The sequence below is a fragment of the Ornithorhynchus anatinus genome, chromosome X2 (genome assembly GCF_004115215.2).
Source record: "Ornithorhynchus anatinus isolate Pmale09 chromosome X2, mOrnAna1.pri.v4, whole genome shotgun sequence".
In the NCBI taxonomy this organism is placed as follows: domain Eukaryota; kingdom Metazoa; phylum Chordata; class Mammalia; order Monotremata; family Ornithorhynchidae; genus Ornithorhynchus; species Ornithorhynchus anatinus.
Window position 1 is genome coordinate 7,726,399 of NC_041750.1, and position 20,958 is coordinate 7,747,356.

The 20,958-nt window shown below is 56.1% G+C and overlaps 3 protein-coding genes across 3 annotated transcripts; 2 read left to right on the top strand and 1 right to left on the bottom strand.

Annotated features, from left to right (window-relative positions):
* Positions 1–3,311: 3,311 nt before the first annotated feature.
* Positions 3,312–5,102, bottom strand: FBXL12 (F-box and leucine rich repeat protein 12). Its single transcript, XM_029052482.2, has 3 exons — positions 4,976–5,102; positions 4,398–4,470; positions 3,312–4,269 (listed from the first exon to the last, which is right to left on the bottom strand). Exons 1-3 carry the CDS (start codon positions 5,065–5,067, stop codon positions 3,643–3,645), a joined length of 792 nt encoding a protein of 263 aa, XP_028908315.1. The 5' UTR covers positions 5,068–5,102; the 3' UTR covers positions 3,312–3,642.
* A 219-nt stretch (positions 5,103–5,321) lies between these two features.
* Positions 5,322–8,540, top strand: UBL5 (ubiquitin like 5). Its single transcript, XM_029053103.2, has 4 exons — positions 5,322–5,569; positions 5,685–5,768; positions 5,855–5,892; positions 8,391–8,540. Exons 1-4 carry the CDS (start codon positions 5,514–5,516, stop codon positions 8,432–8,434), a joined length of 222 nt encoding a protein of 73 aa, XP_028908936.1. The 5' UTR covers positions 5,322–5,513; the 3' UTR covers positions 8,435–8,540.
* A 3,795-nt stretch (positions 8,541–12,335) lies between these two features.
* PIN1 (peptidylprolyl cis/trans isomerase, NIMA-interacting 1) lies at positions 12,336–18,658 on the top strand. Its single transcript, XM_029053372.2, has 4 exons — positions 12,336–12,452; positions 12,887–13,096; positions 16,849–16,959; positions 17,902–18,658. The coding sequence occupies exons 1-4, from the start codon at positions 12,395–12,397 to the stop codon at positions 18,009–18,011; spliced, it is 489 nt and encodes a 162-aa protein (XP_028909205.1). The 5' UTR covers positions 12,336–12,394; the 3' UTR covers positions 18,012–18,658.
* Positions 18,659–20,958: the final 2,300 nt, after the last annotated feature.

The window sequence follows — 20,958 nt, forward strand, 5'->3', positions numbered from 1 at the left end:
AAAATAGTTTGCTAAAGAAGGGAAGGTCCAATATTAAAGAAAAAACATAAATAGCCCTTTGAATGGGGCAAGTTTGTGTCAGTATAAAGTGAAAAGAGCCTGAAATCAAATCCAGTTAGAGGTACCTGTAACTGGGTCAGCTTTCCTTCTTCTACCCTCGCCAATCTTAGGCTGCCCTATTGCACTCCAAGTGAAGGAAACCCTCAAGGCAAGGAGGGCCTATACGTGGGTGAGTTGGGGAACCATTTGTATCTTAAATTCAGGCCCTTCCTAGGGACTTTGTTGTTTCATGTATATTTTGTTAGTCAGGAACTCATTCCCTTGATTATTCTACTTCCCTAGGTTTTGTCATCCCAATAGCCATCCTTAGCATTTGTGTCTACGGTACAGCAGTTTATGTTCTGCAAGTATTCACTTATTCATGATTCTTTTTAGCAAGGAGAGCACCGTCATTCCCTTCTTGCTTCTGGCGCATCTAAACATCAGGTTATAATTCCTATCTGCCCCCACAACTCGTAAATCATCAGCAGCTGCCGGTATCCCCTCTCAGATTGTAAACTCCTCGAGGGCAGGGGCCGTGTCTTTCACTTCCCTCCCGAGGTTCGGTGCTGCAGTCATAGTAGATGCTGAATAAATATGATGGGTTGACAGGACCCCAAATCTCTCCCTGGTTCCGAACCTTTCCCCGAGCTAGACTCCAGGTCTCCGCTGGAAAGCCCGCCGCCTCCACGCTACACTCAATCGATTCATGGTATTCATTATTTACTATGCGCAGAGCACTGTATTAAGCACTTGGGCGAGTTCAATCCACTCCCCGGGTGGAACCTTGCTCCTCTAGCCAACGGACCCTACTGAGTTTGATTTTTATTTTGCGGGTTTGTCCACACGTTTATGTCATCTTATTGTCTTGCTTCGTCTCTCCTCATGTGTCTGTGACCAGTTGCCTCTCCCCGTCCCAGGACTTTATTCTCAGTCAGTCAATCAATGTCGTATTTATTATTTACCCTGCGCAGGGCGCTGTACTAAGCGATTAGGAGAGTACAACAACAATATAACAGACATATTCCCTGCCCTCAACAAGCTTACAGCCTAGAGGGGGAGACAGACATTAGTATAAATAAATTACGGATATGGACCTAAGTGTTGGGGGTTGCGGGGGCGAGGTGAATAAAGGGAGCAAGTCATGGTGACGCAGAAGGGAGTGGGAAAGAGGAAATGATGAGGGCTCGTCAGGGAAGGCTTCTTGGAGGAGATGTGCCGTCAATGAGGCTTTGAACGGGGGAGAGTAATAGTCAAATATGGGGGGGGGGGGGGGGCGTTCCAGGCCAGAGGCAGGATGTGGGCTAGAGGTCGGTGGTGAGTGAGTTTGAGGTATAATAATGATAATAATAATAATGTTGGTATTTGTTAAGCGCTTACTATGTGCAGAGCACTGTTCTAAGCGCTGGGGTAGTTACAGGGTAATCAGGTTGTCCCACATGAGGCTTACAGTTAATCCTCATTTTACAGATGAGGTAACTGAGGCACAGAGAAGTTAAGTGACTTGCCCACAGTCACACAGTATAGTGAATGGGTTGCGTTCGAGGAGCGGAGCGTGTGAGCTGGGTTGTAGTAGGAGAGTAGCAAGGTGAGGTTGGAGGGAGCTAGGTGATCGAGTGCTTGGGCGGAAACTGAGTCTGCCCCTCGGTCATGTTCCGCGCTCACCCTGACCTGCTTTGCACCACCCCGGCAGGAGGGAGGAAAGCAGCTGCAGCCGGGCGCCATCTCCGCAGAGCCTCGGGAAGGCGGTGGCGGCTGCCGCCGGAGCGGTCGTCGTAGCCGCCGTCGTGACTGTGGGCTCTGAGCTGCAAATTCTGCGTCTCTAGTCGAAGTACCCTGCCGCTAGTAGGAGTAATGGTATTTATCAAGCATTTGTACTCAACACTGGGAAAGAAATACACGGATGAGGTTGGGTTGGCCAGACACGTGAGGAAAGGTAAAAAAAAAACCCCAAAAATTAGAAAAGCAAAGGAAATAAGTTGTTGCAGGATTTTGGGCTCCTCACAGCTCAGACCTGCAGTCACAGAAGTCACAGCTGCTGCCACGGTGGCCGAGTTCTTGAGTCCTTTCCCCGGGCTGGAGCAGGGGTCTAGCGGAGCCTTGGGATCCTGAGGGAGTGGCTGGGCCCCTACTGACTTCTGCTTTTATTGTTACTGTCTTTTATGTTGTCAGTGTTTGTTTCATCCCTCCTTACCGGTCTGTCACCAGTCCCCTCTCCCCACTCACATTTTTAAATTTTAAGCCCCTGAAGGCCAAAGACTATGTCTGCTTCCCTCCTGGGTATTCTTTCCCAGTGCTCCGCACACAATAAGAATTTAACAAATATTTTTACGACTACTACTAGGTTTCCCCCAAAACTTACCTGCCCTTGGGCTTTAGCCCTCTCCACGGGGCTTCCTCAGCTCCCCCAGAGCAGTTTTGTCTTGGGCCCCAAACCTCCCCCCACACCCCCACCCCTAGATGTTTTATACCCTCATCTGCCCTCCTGAACAGGCCCCGGTTCCCCAGGGTGAGGTAGGTCCTCGGGCCCCCTTGGAGCCTGTAGGCATGCCAACGGTCTTCCCATTCAGTCAGATGTGTTTGTCCCAGGAACTTGCAGAACAGGAAGGGGTCAGATCAGATCTTGAGAAGCAACACGGCGTGGCGGATAGAGCCCGGGCCTGGGAGTCGGAAGGTCACGGGTCCTAATCCCGGCTCCGCCACTCGTCTGCTGTGTGACCTTGGGTAAGTCGCTTCGCTCCTCTGTGCCTCAGTGACCACATCCGTAAATTGGGGATCGAGACCGTGAGCCCCACACGGGACGGGTGCTGCGTCCGGCCCGATTTGCCAGCGTGCACCCCGTACGGTGCCTGGCGCATAGTAAGGGCTCGGCGGATACCACGACGATCATCGTCATCTTACCGTGCATCTATCTGAAAGGCAACAGTACAAGGGGAGGCCGAATGTCAGAGATCTGGCCAGATTGCCACGGAGTAGAGCTGAGGTAGGAGCTGAGGTAGGCCTCTCCCTTCTTTGGCTAGTGAAGCTGTCCTCTGCCAGTTTGGGGGAGGTGTGTGTGTGGTGGTGTGGCGGGGGGGAGGGCAGCCGTGGACTGCGGGGGCATCGGCGTGACGGCGGATGGGAACAAGCAGGGATCTGAGGCACCCCCATCCCTGCCCTCGAGGGCCTTCCGGCGTCCTGCCTAACTGTGCTCTGGCCGGGGAGGCGTCGTCGGGTCCCCGGGGGGCGCTTGTCCCGAGGCGGGTCCCCCTCGAAAATAACACGACGGAGAGCGAACATATAGGCACCTTTATTGGTCAAACACAGACTGGTGGACGGGCAACGGCCGGTCACCGTAAACTGCAGAGAGAGGGACGGAGGCTGGGGAGATCAGATCCGGAGCAGGGTAAGGATCTGGTGTGAGGGAGGATCCACATCACGGGACACATCTAGGGGGCGGTTTGGTTTGCGCCGGAGAGCAACATCCCTCGGCGTCCAGCGGGGCTGGCGGGGTGGGGAGAGCACGGCTGTGTTTCTAAGGCACCGGACGGCCGGCCGACTCCCGTAGCTCCCGCCTGTCTCTCCGGTCCCCGTCCGCGTGGGCGGGGACCGGCAGGCGGGGGCTCAGGGAGGGGCGGATGGGCCAGGGCGGTAGGGGTAGTAGTTTTTCCCACACTCCTCCAGCCCCATCTGCACGGCGATGCCATCGACCTCCAGAACCTGGAGCCGCGGCAGCACCTGGCAGGCGTTCTTCATGGTCTCGGCGGGCAGGGCGCACTCCCACAGCTGCAGGGCCTCCAGCTCCTTCCCCCCGCCCCCGGCCAGGGCCCCCCGCACCCCCATGGGCGTGATCCGATACGTCCCGACCAGCTTGAGGACTCGCAAGCCCGGCAGCTGGCACACGGCCTCCAGCTGCCGGTTGGAGAAGGAGGGGACGCGGTCCAGCGACAGGCGCTCCAGCTGGAGCGCCGGGGACCCCAGGGAGGAGAACCAGTTGGCCGGCAGCTCGCAGCGCTGCAGCTCCAGCACCCGCAGGGAGCGGGGCAGGCATGAGAAGGGCAGGGACCGCAGGTCCTGGTCTTGCAGGCTGAGGCTGGACAGCCGGGGACAGCGGTGGGACAGCCTGACCAGCAGGGCGGAGGACAGCGGGCCCGGGCGGGGAGTCAGGGGCAACGAGCCCCGCACCTTTAACGACTGCAGGCCCGGGCCCAGGTAACGGCGCAGCAGAATCCACAGCACCTTGGGGCTGATCTGAGGGAAGGAAGGGCCACGGCGTGAGCGAGGAGGCCTCGGCGAGGGAGGGGCATCGCCCGCGCGGCTGCGTCTCCCCCCTCCCCCCGCCCCCTCCTCCCCCCAGCGTGAGGCAGCGCTGGCTGTACCGGGTATGGCGTGAGATCGACATTTTTCCACAGGGTCTTGTCCTGGACGAGTCTCCTCCAGCGTCTACACACCCTAGAAGGGGGTGAAGGGGGGGGGGCTCACTCTGGAGGCCCGGGGGAGCGGACCCGGCCCAGCGAGCCGCCTCCTCAATACCCCCACCGAGAGGGAGAGGGAGTCGAAGGCTTCCCCGGGCTCATTCCGGCCTCGGAAAAAAAAAAGGCCCTCGCCGCCCCGCCCCTCCCCCGCCCACCGCCATCAACGCTCGATCGTCATCCCGATCCCCAACTGTCACCCTTCCCTGTCCCTCCCCGGACTCTACGGGGAATCAGGTGGGACCCCCGATCGAGTCGGCCCAACAGGCGGGCGATCCGGTTGGGTCCCCGCGGGCGCGGCTCCCGTCTGAGCCGTTTCGGAAGGGCCGAGGTGGGGGGGGGGCGGTAGGGCGGGGCCCGGTTACTCGTTGGGCGAAACCAAGAGAACCTCGGCCCAAATGGGGGCGGGAGTGGCCCCGGATTGCGTGGCCCCGGGGAGGGCAGGACCGGCCTGGACTCCCGGCCGGGTCCTGCCGAGGTCGCACCTAGCACTCCGGACCCGGTCCCCGAGTGGCAGGAAGGACAGTATCTCCAGCAGGAGCCAGTCCGGCAGCCGTTCGGCCTCAGCCTCGGCCATTGTCCCCGGAGGCGGCCCCGGCGCCGTCACTTCCGGCCCCGCCGCGGCACGAGGCCCGCCCACTTCCGGTCTGCGTCACCCAGCGCGGGCACTCCGGGGGGCCGAGGAGCCGGGCCCGTCCCCTTATTAATAATAATAATAGTAATGATGGTATTTATTAAGCGCTTAGTATGTGCAGAGCACCGTTCTAAGCGCCGGGGGAGATACGGGATACTCAGACTGTCCCACGTGGGGCTCACATTTTTTAATCCCCGTTTTTGCAGCTGAGGGAACGGAGGCCCAGAGAAGTGAAGTGAGTTGCCCAAGGTCACACAGCAGAGAAGCGGCGGAGCGGGGATTAGAACCCACGACCTCGGACTCCCCAGCCCGGGCTCTTTCCACCGAGCCACGCTGCCCTTCCCTCTCCCCGAGCGTCCCCGTCTCCCTTGCTCTCCGCGACGGGCGCCATGATCGAGGTGGTGTGCAACGACAGGCTGGGCGAGAAGGTCCGAGTGAAGTGCAAGTATCCTCCGGGAGTAGGGGGGTCTTCGCGCCCGTAGGGTGGTGGGTTGGCCCGAGGGGAGGGGGCGGCGGGATGAGGCGAGGCCCTCCCTTTCCTTAACTTGGCGGCTGCCCAGCACGGACGACGCGATCGGCGACCTGAAGAAGCTGATCGCGGCCCAGACCGGCACCCGCTCCGACAAGATCGTCCTCAAGAAATGGTGAGTGGGCGTGGAAGGCGAAAGCGGGGAGCGGTCAGGGTCCCCGGCCCCCTCCTCAGCCCGCCCCCCTCTTCTGTCTCTTGCAGGTATACTATCTTTAAGAATCACGTATCTCTAGGAGATTGTATCCTTTGAAACTGTCAGAGCTCGATCCGTTTCCTCACTGTCTTTGCCAACGATCCCCTCCTCCCCCTGATCTTTGCGTCTCTGGGCTGTCATTCGTGGACCGGTCACAGGTAATTTGGTGCCGCAGGGTAAAACTGGCATTCATTCGTTCAATCGTATTTATTGAGCGCTTACTATGAGCAGAGCACTGTACTAAGCGCTCGGAATGGACAATTGGGCAACAGATAGAGACCATCCCAGCCCGTTGACGGGCTTACAGTCTAATCGGGGGAGACAGACGGACAAAAACAAGACAAGTTAATCACGATAAATAGAATCAAGGGGATGTACACCTCATTAAATAGTGCTCCGTGTTGGACTAATCTGTGACCCGGGGCAAGTCACTCGACTTTTCGGGACCTCCGTTTCCTCATCTGTAGTTAGATGAGGATTAGATACCCATTTTCCCTCCCTCTTAAACCGGGATCCCCCCCCCCCCCCAGTGGGACGGGGGCTATGCCCATCCCAGCGCTTGATACGGTGCTTGGCGCAGAGTAAGTGCTTATTAAATACCCCAAGTGTTATTAGGGTGGTCGTCGACCAAGGCTTATTGAAGGCACATCTCCTCCAAGAGGCCTTCCCGGCCCAAACCCCCCTTTTCCTCATCTCCTACTCCCTTCTGCGTCTCCCTCACTTGCTCCTTTGGCTCTTCCTCCCAGCCCCACAGTATATATATATATATATATATATGTATATCTGTGATTTTATTTATTTGTATTGTCGTCTGTGTCCCGCCCTCTAGACTGTGAGCTCATTGTGGGCAGGAATGTGTCTGTTGTACTCTCCCAAGCTCCTAATACAGTGCTTTGCACTCACTGAGCGCTCAATAAATGTGAATGAATGAATGAAGGGAGGAACTCCATCCTGAGGTTCCCCCAAGGGGTTTTACGCCAGTGATCATTCATTCAGTCGTATTTATTGAGCTCTTACTGTGTGCAGAGCACTGTACTCAGCGCTTGGAATGTGCAACTGGGCAACAGATAGAGACTGAGCTCCTCATCTTCCCTCCCAAACCCGGTCCTCTCCCAACTTCTCTATCACTGTGGATGGCATGACCATCCTTCCCGTCTCTCAGGCCCGCGATCTCGGTGTCATCCTTGACTCGTCTCTCTCGTTCACCCCACACGTCCTATCCGTTACCGAGACCTGCCGGTTTCACCTCTACAATATCGCCAAGATCCGCCCTTTCCTCTCCACCCAAACGGCTACCTTACTGCTACGGGCTCTCGTTATGTCCCGGTTAGACTACTGTGTCAGCCTTCTCTCTGACCTCCCTTCCTCCTCTCTCGCCCCGCTCCGGTCTATTCTTCACTCCGCTGCCCGGCTCATCTTCCTGCAGAAACGATCTGGGCATGTCACTCCCCTTCTTAACCAACTCCAGTGGTTGCCTATCGACCTCCGCTCCAAACAAAAACTCCTCACTCTAGGCTTCAAGGTTCTCCATCACCTTGCCCCTTCCTACCTCTCCTCCCTTCTCTCTTTCTACCGCCCACCCCGCACGCTCCGCTCCTCCGCCGCCCACCTCCTCACCGTCCCTAGGTCTCGCCCATCCCGCCGTCGACCCCCGGGTCACGTCCTCCCGCGGTCCCGGAATGTCCTCTCTCCTCACCTCCGCCAAATTGATTCTCTTTCCCTCTTCAAAACCCTACTTAAAACTCACCTCCTCCAAGAGGCGTTCCCAGACTGAGCTCCTCTTCTCCCTCTACTCCCTCTGCCATCCCCCCTTTACCTCTCCGCAGCTAAACCCTCTTTTTCCCCTTTTCCCTCTGCTCCTCCACCTCTCCCTTCCCATCCCCACAGCACTGTACTCCTCCGCTCAACTGTATATATTTTCGTTACCCTATTTATTTTGTTAATGAATTGTACATCGCCTTGATTCTATTTAGTTGCCATTGTTTTTTACGAGATGTTCTTCCCCTTGACTCTATTTATTGCCATCGTTCTTGTCTGTCCGTCTCCCCCGATTAGACCGTAAGCCCGTCAAACGGCAGGGACTGTCTCTATCTGTTGCCGACTTGTTCATCCCAAGCGCTTAGTACAGTGCTCTGCACATAGTAAGCGCTCAATAAATACTATTGAATGAAAAGGGGGAGACAGACAGCAAAACAAGTAATCAGGCATCAATACCATCGAAATAGATAAATAGAATCATAGATATATACGCATCTTTAATAAAATGGAGTAATAAATAATATATACAAATGCACACAAGTGCTGTGGGGAGGGGGAGGAGGTGCAGAGGGAAAGGGAGGGCTCAGTCTGGGAAGGCCTCCTGGAGGAGGTGAGCTCTCAGTAGGGCTAACTGATCCAGCAGTGTCGTCCCCCCCCCGATTGGGAGTCTTAAGGCCAAAACCCCTTGCTCCCCCCAGGTATTGGTCCCAAGTTTTCAGCGCCCCATAACTCACCACCACCCCAGCTGACAAACGTGCAGGATTGTTTCCTTGACTTTGCTTCCAGATGAAATACATGATGGTATGAATTTAGAGCTATACTATCAATAAGGCCATTTCCAATGGCCTGAATCTTTACCTGTCCGTCCCGTCCCTGTCCCCCCCCCTCCCCGGCCAATCTTTGTTGGGCTAATAAAGGGAAGAATGTCTCAAAGGCTTTGTCGTGTGCTGCTCCGTTCTTAGGTGAGGCGCGAGGTTCTTTTTAGGGGTTGCGTGCATTGCCGTGTTACAGGCCAGCTCTGAATCTTGGAAGCCGATGATTCAGTCAGCTCTTGCTGCAGGGTAGAGAACTCTTCTCCTCAAGACCCTGGCCTGATGGTAGGCCCAGGACTGGCCTCTCCAGGAACAGCGATCCAGGGTGTTGAAAGACTGGAACTCATCTTGACCCAGCCTGCAGGAGGAAGGCCTGAGTCCACAATGGCCGAATGTAGAAGGTGCGAATACTGAGCGTGTGTTTGACAAGGGGATGACGTATAAAAGGTGGGAGGCCAGGGGCTGGAGGCCTCACTTCTCTGTCCCCTGCTGCTCCAGTGCTCCGTGCAACCTGTCCGAGGGGATGTTCTATATGGCAAGCCGGCATTTTCCGAACTTCGAGGCTCACTGGCTGGCAAATAAACCTTGCGGAAACCTATCCCTGACAAGTGCCCATTGGATTCGAGTGTTGGGGGTCGCCACTGGCCTGGGAGTCCTTTACTGTTTTTGCACCCTCACCTGCCGCGCTGGATCGGGGCAGACGGGAGCTTAGATGATAAGGGGGTTGGACGTTCTCCCTCCCGGGAAGCAGGCCCCAGGGAAGAGTTGGGCCTTGTGTCCGGGATGAGCTCTTGCCTTATTTATGCCCCACTCCCCTCCACCGCCAGCTCAGTTGTTTTATACGCCGTCGTCATAGCAGTCGTACCTTGCAGTTGCATAGCGATGTTAATGGTATCTATTGAGCGCTTACTACTACTACTACTAATTATTACGGTACTCGTTAAGTGCTTACTACGTGCCAAGCACCTTTCTAAGCGCTGGGGTACGTACAAGTTAATCAGGTTGGACACGGTCCCTGTCCCACATTGGGCTCACTCTTAATCCCCATTTTTTTTTATAGATGAGGGAATTGAGGAACAGATAACAGATACCAGAAACAATAACAACTTAATCATTTGCAGATAATCGCTAGCGGATGAGAGTCTTTGAAGCCTTTGCAGCACACAGTGCAAATTCAAGAGTCGAGGCAGACTAGTGGTTAGCGGATGAGGCAGCCCAGTGGATAGTGGATCCTACATGTTAAGACTATGTTTATGACAAAATGGAAATGATCATCCTCCCACCAACCCCCTTCAGTCCTGAACACCCCCCCACCCCACAAATGGCAAGGAGGAGTCCAGTTGAAGCCCCTCTCCCCCCATCTCCTTCAAGCTTCTAGCTCCTCCCTTGCAAATACCCCACCACATACACAGAGGGTGGGTGAAAGGGGCAACTCAGGGAAAGAATCATCGGAGAGGATGGGATTACTGGGGGAAGGGGCCGATCAATCAAAAGTGTTTTTTGAGCACCTATTATGGGCAGGAAACAATATGACCCCTGCCCTATAAATGAGCTTCCAACCTAACAGGAGAGACTATGGGAATTGATATATACAAAAGTGCAGTAAGACGTTGTCAAAGTGATGAGATGGTAGTAGGGAGGATATGACCGTGGGAGAAGAAGAAATTGGGGAGGCTTCCTGGAGGAAAGGGAGTTTTAGAAGGGCTGTGAAGATGGGATGGCAGATTTGAAGGGGCATAGGTAGGAGGTAGGAAGGGTGAGAGCCTAAGGGAAAATGAGCAGGGGAACTAGGAGACGGGAGGCCCAGGTTCAAATCCGTGGTCCATCCCTTGTCTGCTGTGTGGTCTTGGACAAGTCTCTTAGGTTCTCTGGGCCTCTGTTTCTTCATCTGTAAAATGGGGGTAAAAATGACCGTTTCTCTTCCTTTTAAGACTGTGAGCCCTGGGCCTCTGTTTCTTCATCTTTAAAATGGGGGTAAAATGCCTGTTTCTCTTCCTTTTAAGACTGTAAGCCCTGAATAGAACACGGACTGCACCCCATCTGATTATCTTGTACCTCCCAGCAGTTGGTATGGTGCTTGGCATACAGTAAGCGCCTACTCAATTAAGCTCCTTCCAGTAATGATGATTATGGTAGGTGTCAAGTGCTTGTGTTCTAAGCACTGGGGTAGATACAAGTTAATCAAGTTGGACACGGGCCCCGTTCCCCATGGGGCTCACACTCTTAATCCCCATTTTACAGATGAGGTAACCGAAGCACAGTGAAGCAACTTGTCTAAATTCGCACCTCGGACACGCGACGGAGCCGGGATTAGGACCCAGGTCCTTCTGACTTCCAGGTCCATGCCCTCTCCACTGGGCCACGCTGCTTCTCCAGAGGAGGAGGGAGAACAGGTTCCGCGTCCCTCTCTTGCAGGTGAGGGAACTGAGGCCCAGAGAAGTACTGACCTGCCCGAGGTCGCACCGCAGGCAAGTGGCGGAGCCGGGATTAGAACCCAGGCCCTTCGACTCCCTCCAAACTATAAACCTGTGGCGGGCAGGGAACCACGTCTGCCAACTCCGTTGTGTGAACTGGCCCGAGAGTTTAGAACGGTGCTCTGCGTGCAGTAAGTGCTCGGCAAATAAGGTCGAATGATCTATGAATCCCGGCCTGTGCTCTTCCCACTAGGCCACAGCTGCTTCCCCAGAGGGCGGGGGTCATGTTTACCGACTCTATCATAGTCTCCCAAGTGCTTAATACAGTATTCCGCATAGACTAAGAGCTCAGTAGATACCAGCGATTGATTGGAGTACTCATTCATTCATTCAATAGTATTTATTGAGCACTTACTATGTGCAGAGCACTGTACTAAGCGCTCGGAATGTACAAATCCGAGCTGTAGAGAAGCAGCGTGGCTCAGTGGAAAGAGCCCGGGCTTGGGAGTCAGAGGTCATGAGTTCGAATTCCGGCTCTGCCACTTAGCTGTGTGACTGTGGGCAAGTCACTTCACTTCTCTCTGCCTCAGTTACCTCATCTGTAAAATGGGGATTAACTGTGAGCCTCACGTGGGACAACCTGATTACCCTGTTTCTCCCCCAGCGCTTAGAACAGTGCTCGGCACATAGTAATCGCTTAACAAATACCAACATTATTATTATTATTATTATTATTAATCGGCAACAGATAGAGACGGTCCCTGCCCTTTGACGGGCTCACGGTCTAATGGGGGAGACGGGCAGACGAGAGCAACGCCAATAAATAGAGTCGAGGGGAAGAACATCTCATAAAAACAATGGCAAATAGAATCAGGGTGATGTACATCTCGTGATCAGAGAGAGGGAATCGGCAAGGAGCTCAGTGAGGAAGCTGGGTAGCTAAACTGGACCTGACAAACTCATTCACTCAGTCGTATCTATTGAGCGCTTCCTCTGCGCAGGGCACTGTACCGAGCGCTCGGAATGCCAAATACCCGCTGAACCAGGGTGGTGGCAGTTTGTACGGAGGGGAAGGGGCAGATCTGGGAAACGCCGTGGGGGAACACTGACGGGATCTCCCGACAGTCGATCGGGCGGTCGAAAAAGTGAGGATTTGCGAGGGCAGGAGGAGCGGCCGGTTCCGGGCGGGTTGGCTAAGGCGGCAGGAGAACACAGGGGCGTGGGGGGCTTCCACGGGCCAGTGAGGCGGTCGGGCCGCCGGGCCCATCCGGACGGCCCCATGGCCTCCGCCGCCGGGCCCGGCTTCCGCCTGCCGGGGCGGCTGGGCGGGCAAGCCTCGCGGGCCCCGGCGGGCGCCTCGCGGGCAAGGCGGCGGGGCTCCGCCAATCGGCGAGGCGCTGGGGGGGCGGGGGGCGGGCGCCGCCTGGCCCGGTGCGGCCAGCGGGGAGCCAATGAGCGGGGAGCGGCCGGGAGCGGAGGGGCGGGCGGGGGCGGGGCCGGGCCAGCCGGGCCGGGTCGGGCCGGGCCGGGCCGCGCCGCGCCGCTTTCTGCGGCAGGAGGGAAGATGGCGGATGAGGAGAAACTCCCTCCGGGCTGGGAGAAGCGGATGAGCCGCAGCTCAGGTGCTGCTGGAGGGAGGGGGGGGTCGGCGGCCGGGGCCGCCCGCCCCCTCCTCTCTCCTCCTCCCCCTCCTCCCCTCCCGGGGGCCCGTCGTGACCCCCATCACATCGCGGTCCAGGCCGCGGGCTCTTCCCGGCCCCCTTCCCCCGCCTCGCCGGGGCCTCTGCGCCGTTCCCTCGCCGGCGGAGGGAGCGGGGCCGCTCGGGGCCCCGCGTTCGCCCTCCGCCCTCCTGGGGGAAGCAGGCACGAGGGAGGGACCGAGCCCCGTCGAAGCGGACTCCCCGTTTCCATCTCCCTCCTCCCCCGCCCCCCCCTCCCCACACCACCACCCGGGCCCCGACCGACCCGTTGGATCGACATCCCCGCTCCCCGCACCCGATCGCTCGGGGCCTTACTTTCCACTTTAACCACCACCCCCCCTTCCCCACCACGCTAGGCCGCGTCTACTACTTCAACCACATCACCAATGCCAGCCAGTGGGAGCGTCCCAGTGGGGGGGGCAGTGCCGGTGGTCGCAATGGGCAGGAGCCGGCCAAGGTTCGGTGCTCGCACTTGCTGGTCAAACACAACCAGTCCCGGCGGCCCAGCTCCTGGCGGCAGGAGAAGATCACCCGGAGCAAGGACGAGGCTCTGGAGCTCATCAACGGCAAGTGTCTACTTTCCCTCCCCAGAGGAGGGTAGGGTGGGCGAGGGGCGGTGGGCCCCTTGGGGCTGAAGAGACACAAAGAAGCGCACGACCGGCGGCCAGGAGGCAGAGATGTGGTCTGTTCCCTCCCTCCCCCTTCATTCGCCCATCCAGTCGTATTTCTTGAGTGCTCACTGGGTGCGGAGCCCTGTAATAATAATAATAATAATAATAACGATGGTATTCGTCAAGCGCCTACTATGTGCCGAACACCGTTCGAAGCGCTGGGGTAGATGCGAGGTAATCAGGTCGTTCCCCTTAGGGCCCACAGCCTTCGGCCCCGTTTTCCAGATGAGGTAAACCGAGGCGCAGAGAAGTGAAGCGACTTGCCCAAAGTCACCCAGCCGACAAGTGGCGGAGCCGGGATTAGAACCCACGTCCTCCGACTCCCAAACCTCTTTTCGCTAAGCCAAGCTGCTTCTCCTGTACTGAGCCCTTGGGAAAGTATGGCCCGACGATAAACGGTGACATCTTATTGGGGTTTGGGGTGGGGGCCCAGAGGAACCGTACCGCCGGGTCTGCCTCAGAGGATCCTCACAACTGCGGGTTCCCTCCGCTACCGTGTAGTTGTAATAGTAGCGTTTATTGTTCGCTCGCCGAGGGCAGGGCCCTAAGCCCTTGGGAAATAGAAAACAAACAGAGAAGCGACACGCTCCCTGCCCGCACAGAGCTTACGGTCTAGAGGGCAAGACAGACGTAAAAAGTAGTTGCGAAGAATCGGTCGGCTAATGGGCTGTCGAGTACCTCTTGTACAAGTGTTCGGGTGAGATATAAACGCGGTCGGTAGTATTCACTGAGCACTTACTGGGGGCAGAGAACTGTACTGGATAGTTGAAAGAGTACAGTGGAGCCTGCAGCCCAGCAGGTGTAAGTGCTAGAGATGCCCGTGGGTTTGGATGACTTGGGCTGTGGGCAGCTAATCAGAGCGGGCTCGTGGGATGAGGCGGGATTTGGGGAGGGCACTGAATGCGAGGACCGCTGTGGTCTGTAGGGTTTGAGGAGTAAGGGAGTGTAGATTAGAGGAACGGTGTGGGCGGGGGGACTAAGGTGGGAGTCGAGAAGGAGGTACAGCTAGGTTTGCTTGACGAGAGCAAAGACGGTGAGCTGGAGAGTAATAGACGGAGAGCCGGGAGATAGGGGAAGAGCCACCAGGATTTGGCAGTAGACCGAATGTCAGAACTGAAAGAAAGCGAGGGGTCCAGAATAACACTGCCTTTTTCTTGGCAGAGTTGGGAAAGTTAGGGGGAAGGTGAGTTGTTCCATTTTAGACAGTGAGGTTGAGGTGCCGGTGGGGAACATCCAAGTAGAGGGGACGCAAGTGGAGATAGGAGGTTAGAGTTGCCTTCACAGAGATGGCATCTGAAGCCATGTGAGCTCCTCTCCCCCATCAGCCTGTAAGATCCTTGGGGGCAGGGTTTGGGCCTGCCAACTCTCTTGTGTCGTACTTTCCCAAGCACTTAGTGCCGTGCTCTGCGCACAGTAAGTGCTCAATAAATACCGATCGAGAGAGTGAGTGTAGGGTGAAGAGAATAGAGGACCTAGAACAGCGCCTTGGGGGTCACCCACAGTAAGAGGATGAGAGGTGAAGAGGGCCCGGCGTTAGGAGCGGTCAGAGATAGGAGGTGAACTAGGTTAATGCCTTGTCAACAAAGCTGAGGCCTGTTAGATGTTCGAAGAGGAGGGAGAGGTCCACAGTTCCGGCACCCTCTCCAAGGGGGGCAATCTCCACCACAACTCTTCGAGTGGGACTCCCAGATTTGCTCATCCCAGGCAACTGAAAAGGCTCGAAAGTTTCCTGTCAGCACCTGAAAAGACAAAACGGTGGCTCTCTGGTCTTTTAACTACTTGAAGGCTGCCCCTTCCAGCTCATTTCCTCCCTAAAATCCCTGCCCCCCACGCTCAAAATGAAAAGCTACTGCCTCCTTACACAGTGTCAATAGCAGCGATTAGCTCTCGGCTATATTTGGGTGTCTCCACCTCGCTGAACCACCAACGCTTTAAAATGTCAAAAATTAAACTCTTCTTCTGACCTCCTAAATGTCCTCCTCCTCCTCCTCCTCCTCCTCCTCCTCCTCCTCCTCCTCCTCCTCCTCCTAACTTTGACATCACTGGTGACAACAGCACCCTTCTCTCTGTCCCCAAAGCTCCCGGCCTTGTCGCCGTCTCTGTCTCCTCCCTGCCCGTATCAGAGTCTCTTCAAATCCCGCTGTTTTCCTCAGCAGCGTTTCTTCCATTTTACCCCCTTTCTCTCCCCCCTTACAGCCTCTCTACTAGTCGAAGCCCTCGTTGCCTCCTCACCGGACTCTCTCTGCCCCCTTTCTGGGCTCTCTGCCTTCCCTGTCTTTTGACTATCCTACCCTCTGCCATCTGGATCTTACACCATTCAGAGTGCCTTGCTCCACTCCTCAGAGATCTCCAGTGGCTATCTCTTTCTCCATCAAACAGAACTTCACTGACTTCAAGGCTGTCCACCAGCAGTCTCCCTCTTACATATCTCATCTCTTTTCCTACTATACCTCCACCTGGGATACTTGGTGCAGTTTGGGTTGTCGCATCTCAGGAAGGAAAGAATGGAACTGCAGAAGTTGTAGAGAAAGGCAACCAAGAGGATCAGTGAGGTGGAGCTGCTTCCGTGTGAGGTTAGGCTTACAGGGTTATGACTTTGCATTTGGAAAAGCCCCGGGCTGAGAGGGGACATAGAATCCAGAAGGGTGTGAACAGGATGAACATGGGATTGTTGTTTCCCAGTCTCATACTAGCAGGGGGAGGGGACGCCCATTGTTTTGACCTGGCCACCTTTAAGCTTCAAACCAAATGAAGTACTTCAGCCAGCAGGTGGATCAGCAAATGGGATCCCTTCCAACAGTCCGGGTCGCAACCAAGAACCTCAGCAGATTCAACGGGGGACGGGTGAGGGGTTGGGTAGATTCCTGGGTCAGCGGTCCATGCTGGGCTTCTGGAAAAGTTAGGGATTTGGGGGACGGGCACATTAGGGTGTTAGATGGGTCCTGACTAACTCTGAGCTTTGATATCCAGGAGGGCAACTAGTACCCAGTTCCTTCAACTGACCGTCCTACGCTGGATGAACCGTGGGACTGAACTAGTAACGGTGCCGCTTGAGACTTTAAGTTCTCCCAGTCACGAGTCTGCGTTACCAGTCACAGCTCAGGAGAGAGCTCTCGGAGTCACTCTCAGCTCTTTCCTCAAGCCATTGGCCCATACCGGGTCCCTAGGGGACCAGTTGTGTGTTTACCTGGCCGGCCCGTTCCTAAACTGGAGGACGGGTGTCCGGGAGAGCAACCGTCGCGTGATTCCTCCCAAGATCTTGGTACCAAGTGTCACAGACTGAGTCCTGGTTGGATGGACCGCGGACCGGAGCCAGGGTGACATCACTCATAAGCTTTCCTGCGTCCAAATGACGTCTAGGGAGTCGGGGCAGATGTCTGACGTCCTGCCGGAATGGAGGGGTGGTTTCAGGGGTCCGGTCCTTCCCGGGACACTGTAGTGGGCTTGTCCCTTCTCCGCAGGGGCGCCCCTCCAAGGCAGGGTAGGCAGGGGGCGGTCTCCCTAACAGTTCTCGACCCAGTGGCCCGTAGGCCTCCAGCGTCGGGTGGAGCAGCTGCCCACCCCAGTCACTACCGTCCACCCCGGTACCTCTCCGAGATTCCCGCAACCCCACCCCCAAATCTTCTGACCACAGCCCGTGTTTGCAGGGTACATCCAGAAGATCAAATCCGGCGAGGAGGATTTTGAGGTCCTGGCCTCCCAGTTCAGTGACTGCAATTCAGCCAAAGCCCGGGGGGACCTAGGAGCATTCGGGAGGGGTAGGTGCAGGGCAATGTATCGTCCCCGTGTCTCGGGGGTCTGTCTGTGCATCAGAGTGTCCGGGCCAGCGGAGAGGGGGGAGCCGTGGGAGGTGGGGCGGGAAGGGTGGATGGGGTGACCCAGCTCAGAGCTTGAATTCTGGTCGATCGGAGTCTTCCGGGGTCCCAAGGGATGCTGGGGTTGCGGGGCTTGTCATCTGGTCCCGGGGGGGGGGGGGGGGTGGTGCGGCTGACTCTCTGGGCAAGCCCCCCCCCCCCCCCCCCGGAACTGGATTCATGGAGGAGGAGTTGGAGGCAGGGGAAAAGGGAGGCTGAAGTTTGAAACAAACCCCCCTCGTGCTTGGCCGGGACCTTCTGTCCCCCAGCCCATCTCTTCAGAGTTAAGTGTGAGGGATGTGCAGTTTCTGTGGGGGCCGGAAGGTGTCAGCAGAGGGTGCTCAGAGGAGGGTTGATTGACAGATCCAATCTCTTGGTGGGGGGGTGGGGGGAGAAGGATTATTGCCCCGGGCTTCCTCCCCACCCCCTCTGAAGAGGTTGTGGGGTTGTGGGCTACACCTGGGAGGTGTCTCAGACTGTCTCAACATTCTTGGAGAGGTTGGAGCACAGTGGATGGGGGAAACGGAGCCTCCCTAGCCTACGTGGTGTAAGGGGGAAATAAATAACTTTTGGGCCTGTGAGCCATTAAGGGCGGGAGAGGGGAGGGTTGAAGTCGAGCAGATTCCCTACCATCTGGACTGAGCCACCTGGCAGGTGGGAACCTGGGGAGGAGGGGAATATCTCTGTGAGCCCCCCCCCCCCCCACTACACCTAACAAGCTGGGAGATAGCACCCTCTCAGGGGTTGAGAGGCTGAAGGGGTATGGTTGGATGGGTGGTTGGGGGTGGGGGGGCTTGGTGATAATGCTCCAACTGACCCATTAACTCTTCTCCCATCCCCATCCAGGTCAAATGCAGAAGCCATTTGAAGATGCTTCATTTGCGCTGAGGACGGGAGAGATGAGTGGCCCGGTTTTCACAGATTCGGGAATCCACATCATCCTCCGCACAGAGTAGTTGGGTCGGGTGTTTCTCCTTCTCCCCTCGCCCCCGCCCCCAATCTTCTTTGCCCTCTATACTCCAGGCTGTCTGGCCGCAGCTCAGCACTGACCCTCTTCCTTGCGGCCAGCGTGGCCCATTTTTCCAGATTCTTGTGGTGGGTTGCCGATTCCTCCAATTGGAAGGTGGAATTGTGATTCAGCTGGCCATCACCCACCTATCCCTCCCCTCCTTGCGGAGTATTTATTGTCCTGAAGGGGGAAGGGTTAGGGGGAGCTGGCAGGGGGATCTTCAACACCCCCCCCCCCAACACACACACACACACATACCCTCACACCCACACCCAAACAAAACTGGCTGCTACATAACCCCAGCTGATCCCTCTGCAGGTGATACAGAGGATATATCAAGGGTCAGATTTCTGGTGGGAGAAAAGAGGGGGACTGCAGCCCCCTCACTGTCCAGCTGTGGTTCTCCTTCCCCCACCCCTTTCCCCCTGGCCACGGTGGAGATGCAGAATCCCTTTAGTCAGGGCCACTGTAACTCTTGGTTTCATCCCAGAGACATCTAGGCCCTCTGCTTCAGTTCCCCGATGCAGACAAATGTATAGTTGTAGGCTGTGTCAGCTGCAGCCTCTATCCCCAATTAAATTTGGGACCTTCTGCTTTTGTGTTCATGCGTGCATATCTCTGGGGGTCAGGGTGTTGCGCTTCTAGAACTTGTGCGTGGAATCAGCGTGGGGTTTGATAGTATGTTCAGGCCGGTAAAAGATCGGGAGAGGCCGTGGCCTCGATACCTCTCCCCGCAATTCTGGTTTTGGGGGGTGCTGACCGAAGCAAGCAGAAATGTCAGCAAGCATCCGTGGCCCCGAGCTTTGACTCCTCCCCAGCCGGGATGGAGAAGCGGAGTCTCCCTCATGATACTATGGGGAAGGTCATTGGTTTGGGAGGGATTTGGGTGGCCAGGGAGTCTGGTAACGCTCCCCCTGCTTCCCTGCTTCATTCTCCATTGGTGAGTGGGGCAGATCCGGAAGGTTTCTCCCCACCTCTTTCTTCTTTCTCACCCACCCCCAGATCGCTCCGTTTGTGATTTGGGAACAGCATTTAATTAGGGATTGGAGGGGAAAGGGGAACAGAGGAACAACAACCCTCCCCAACAGTTAGCTGAACGTTGGTCTCGGACTGGAACCGGGACCCGAGATGCAGCGAGGGAGGTGGAGCTCCCCCCCACCCCCAAGAGCTGCCTACTAGACTTAGTTCTGGTCAGCTTGGCTTTATGAACCTGGCGGTGGGCCGAGCCAGAAGATGACTTTCCTGACGGAGTTGGGGTGCAACTGGGAAACGGTGGCTATGGGCCTGCTGCTGGGGTTAGGGACACAAGAAAGGTCAGCCACGGGCTCAATTTGATGGATCCTCAGACACGGACCATTAGAGCTGCTTGGCCCCCAGTGAAACCTCAGGCGGCTGTGAGCCAGTTTCTTTGAGGATGGGGTGATGACCAGAGAAAGCGGGGGAGTGGGAATGGAAGTTAAACACCCATTGCTTAACTGTCCTGCCCCCACTGGCATCACCCAGGACCCCACTGTCCTGGGAGCCCTGCCCCCTAAAGCTGAAAAAGGGCTTCAGACTTCAAATGGAGACTTGGTGCTCCCAAAGTCACTTGGACCTTCCCCCTGCTTCTACGTGGCTCAGACGAATCGGGAGGTTTTGGGCCCCTGGCCCTCAGAGCACTTGTTTTTCCTGTTTCCTAAGCCAGCCCCACCCTAGCTCCCAGCCAGGCTCCAGCGGGAAGTACAAGCGGCTCACTGCAACCAGAGAGCTCCCCGTGAAGGGATCCTGCCCAGCATCGATTCATGCACTTGCCTCTTTGATGCGCGTGGTGGGCAGCTGGGTGGAGAAGAGGCTGTTCCTCTCCCTACCTTCATCTCTGAGCTCCATCCAGATCTCTATGCCTTGGAGTCTCTGGCTTTCTGGCCACTTTTGGAGAATGGCCCCTTGGGTTTTGTTCCGAAAGGGAAGGGACAGCTAGGGTGGGGACCCTTCCACCCCCTCTACATGAAGTCGTTTGGGATGTAGAGAAGCAGCGTGGCGGGAAGGGATAGAGCACGGGCCTGGGAGTCGGAAGGCCGTGGGTTCTAATCCCTACTCCACCACTTGTCTGCTGTGTGACCTCAGGCAAATCACTTGACTTCTCTGGGTCTCAGTTCCCTCATCTGTAAAATGGGCATTGAGACTGAACCCCACAGGGACTGTGTCCAACCCAATTTGCTTGTGTCCACCCCATCGCTTAGCACAGCGCCCCGCACGTAGTAAGCGCTTAACAAATACCATTATGATCATTATTATTATGTAGCTGAGACGTTCTCTTCAGCTCCCCGGCTCTGACTGCTTCACTTCTCCTGTGCCGTACCGCTCTTGGTGGCAAAGTCAGTCTTGACCAGAACCATCCAAGACCAAAGCGATTTCAGGGTTCCAAGTCCACTACACTCAGAAATGGTCCTAATCAGTTCAACCCAAGTTTGCCCAGAGAAATTGGTGCCACTCCTCTGGATCTTCCTGAAAGGCATGAGAGACTTTTGAGGTTTAGTTAGCCAGTCCTGCCTTCAGTGCTGGCATCTGAGGAAGGGAGGAAATGCCTACAGGTTAATGCCCATCTCCAGATGATAGTGTGAGCCCTCACGGTTATCAGTTGATCAATCAGTCATTTATTGGGTGCTTACTATGTGCAGAGCACTGAACTGAGCGCTTGGAAGAGTACAATATAACAGTTGGTAGACATTCCCTGCCTACAACAAGCTTACAGAGGATCGATCAGTAGGGTGGTGCTCAATAAGTGCTGAACATTTGGGGACGTATAAGAGAAGATATGACCCCTGCCCTCAAAGAGCCTGCAAGCAAGTGAAAGACAAATATTCAAGATCAGAGGAAGAAGAATAGGGTAAGATGTATATGTGGGTAAATAAAGT

What these genes read in the sequence shown, in the direction of transcription:
- FBXL12 (XM_029052482.2), bottom strand. Translation starts at nt 5,067, where the DNA reads ATGGCCGAGGCTGAGGCCGAACGGCTGCCGGACTGGCTCCTGCTGGAG. An exon ending in GACCGGGTCCGGAGTGCTAG is followed by an intron (nt 4,471 to 4,975) that starts GTGCGACCTCGG and finishes ACCCCCTTCTAG; the next exon opens with GGTGTGTAGACGCTGGAGGA. An exon ending in TCGATCTCACGCCATACCCG is followed by an intron (nt 4,270 to 4,397) that starts GTACAGCCAGCG and finishes TCCTTCCCTCAG; the next exon opens with ATCAGCCCCAAGGTGCTGTG.
- UBL5 (XM_029053103.2), top strand. Translation starts at nt 5,514, where the DNA reads ATGATCGAGGTGGTGTGCAACGACAGGCTGGGCGAGAAGGTCCGAGTG. An exon ending in AAGGTCCGAGTGAAGTGCAA is followed by an intron (nt 5,570 to 5,684) that starts GTATCCTCCGGG and finishes GCGGCTGCCCAG; the next exon opens with CACGGACGACGCGATCGGCG. An exon ending in TCACGTATCTCTAGGAGATT is followed by an intron (nt 5,893 to 8,390) that starts GTATCCTTTGAA and finishes CTTTGCTTCCAG; the next exon opens with ATGAAATACATGATGGTATG.
- PIN1 (XM_029053372.2), top strand. Translation starts at nt 12,395, where the DNA reads ATGGCGGATGAGGAGAAACTCCCTCCGGGCTGGGAGAAGCGGATGAGC. An exon ending in GCGGATGAGCCGCAGCTCAG is followed by an intron (nt 12,453 to 12,886) that starts GTGCTGCTGGAG and finishes CCACCACGCTAG; the next exon opens with GCCGCGTCTACTACTTCAAC. An exon ending in CCTAGGAGCATTCGGGAGGG is followed by an intron (nt 16,960 to 17,901) that starts GTAGGTGCAGGG and finishes ATCCCCATCCAG; the next exon opens with GTCAAATGCAGAAGCCATTT.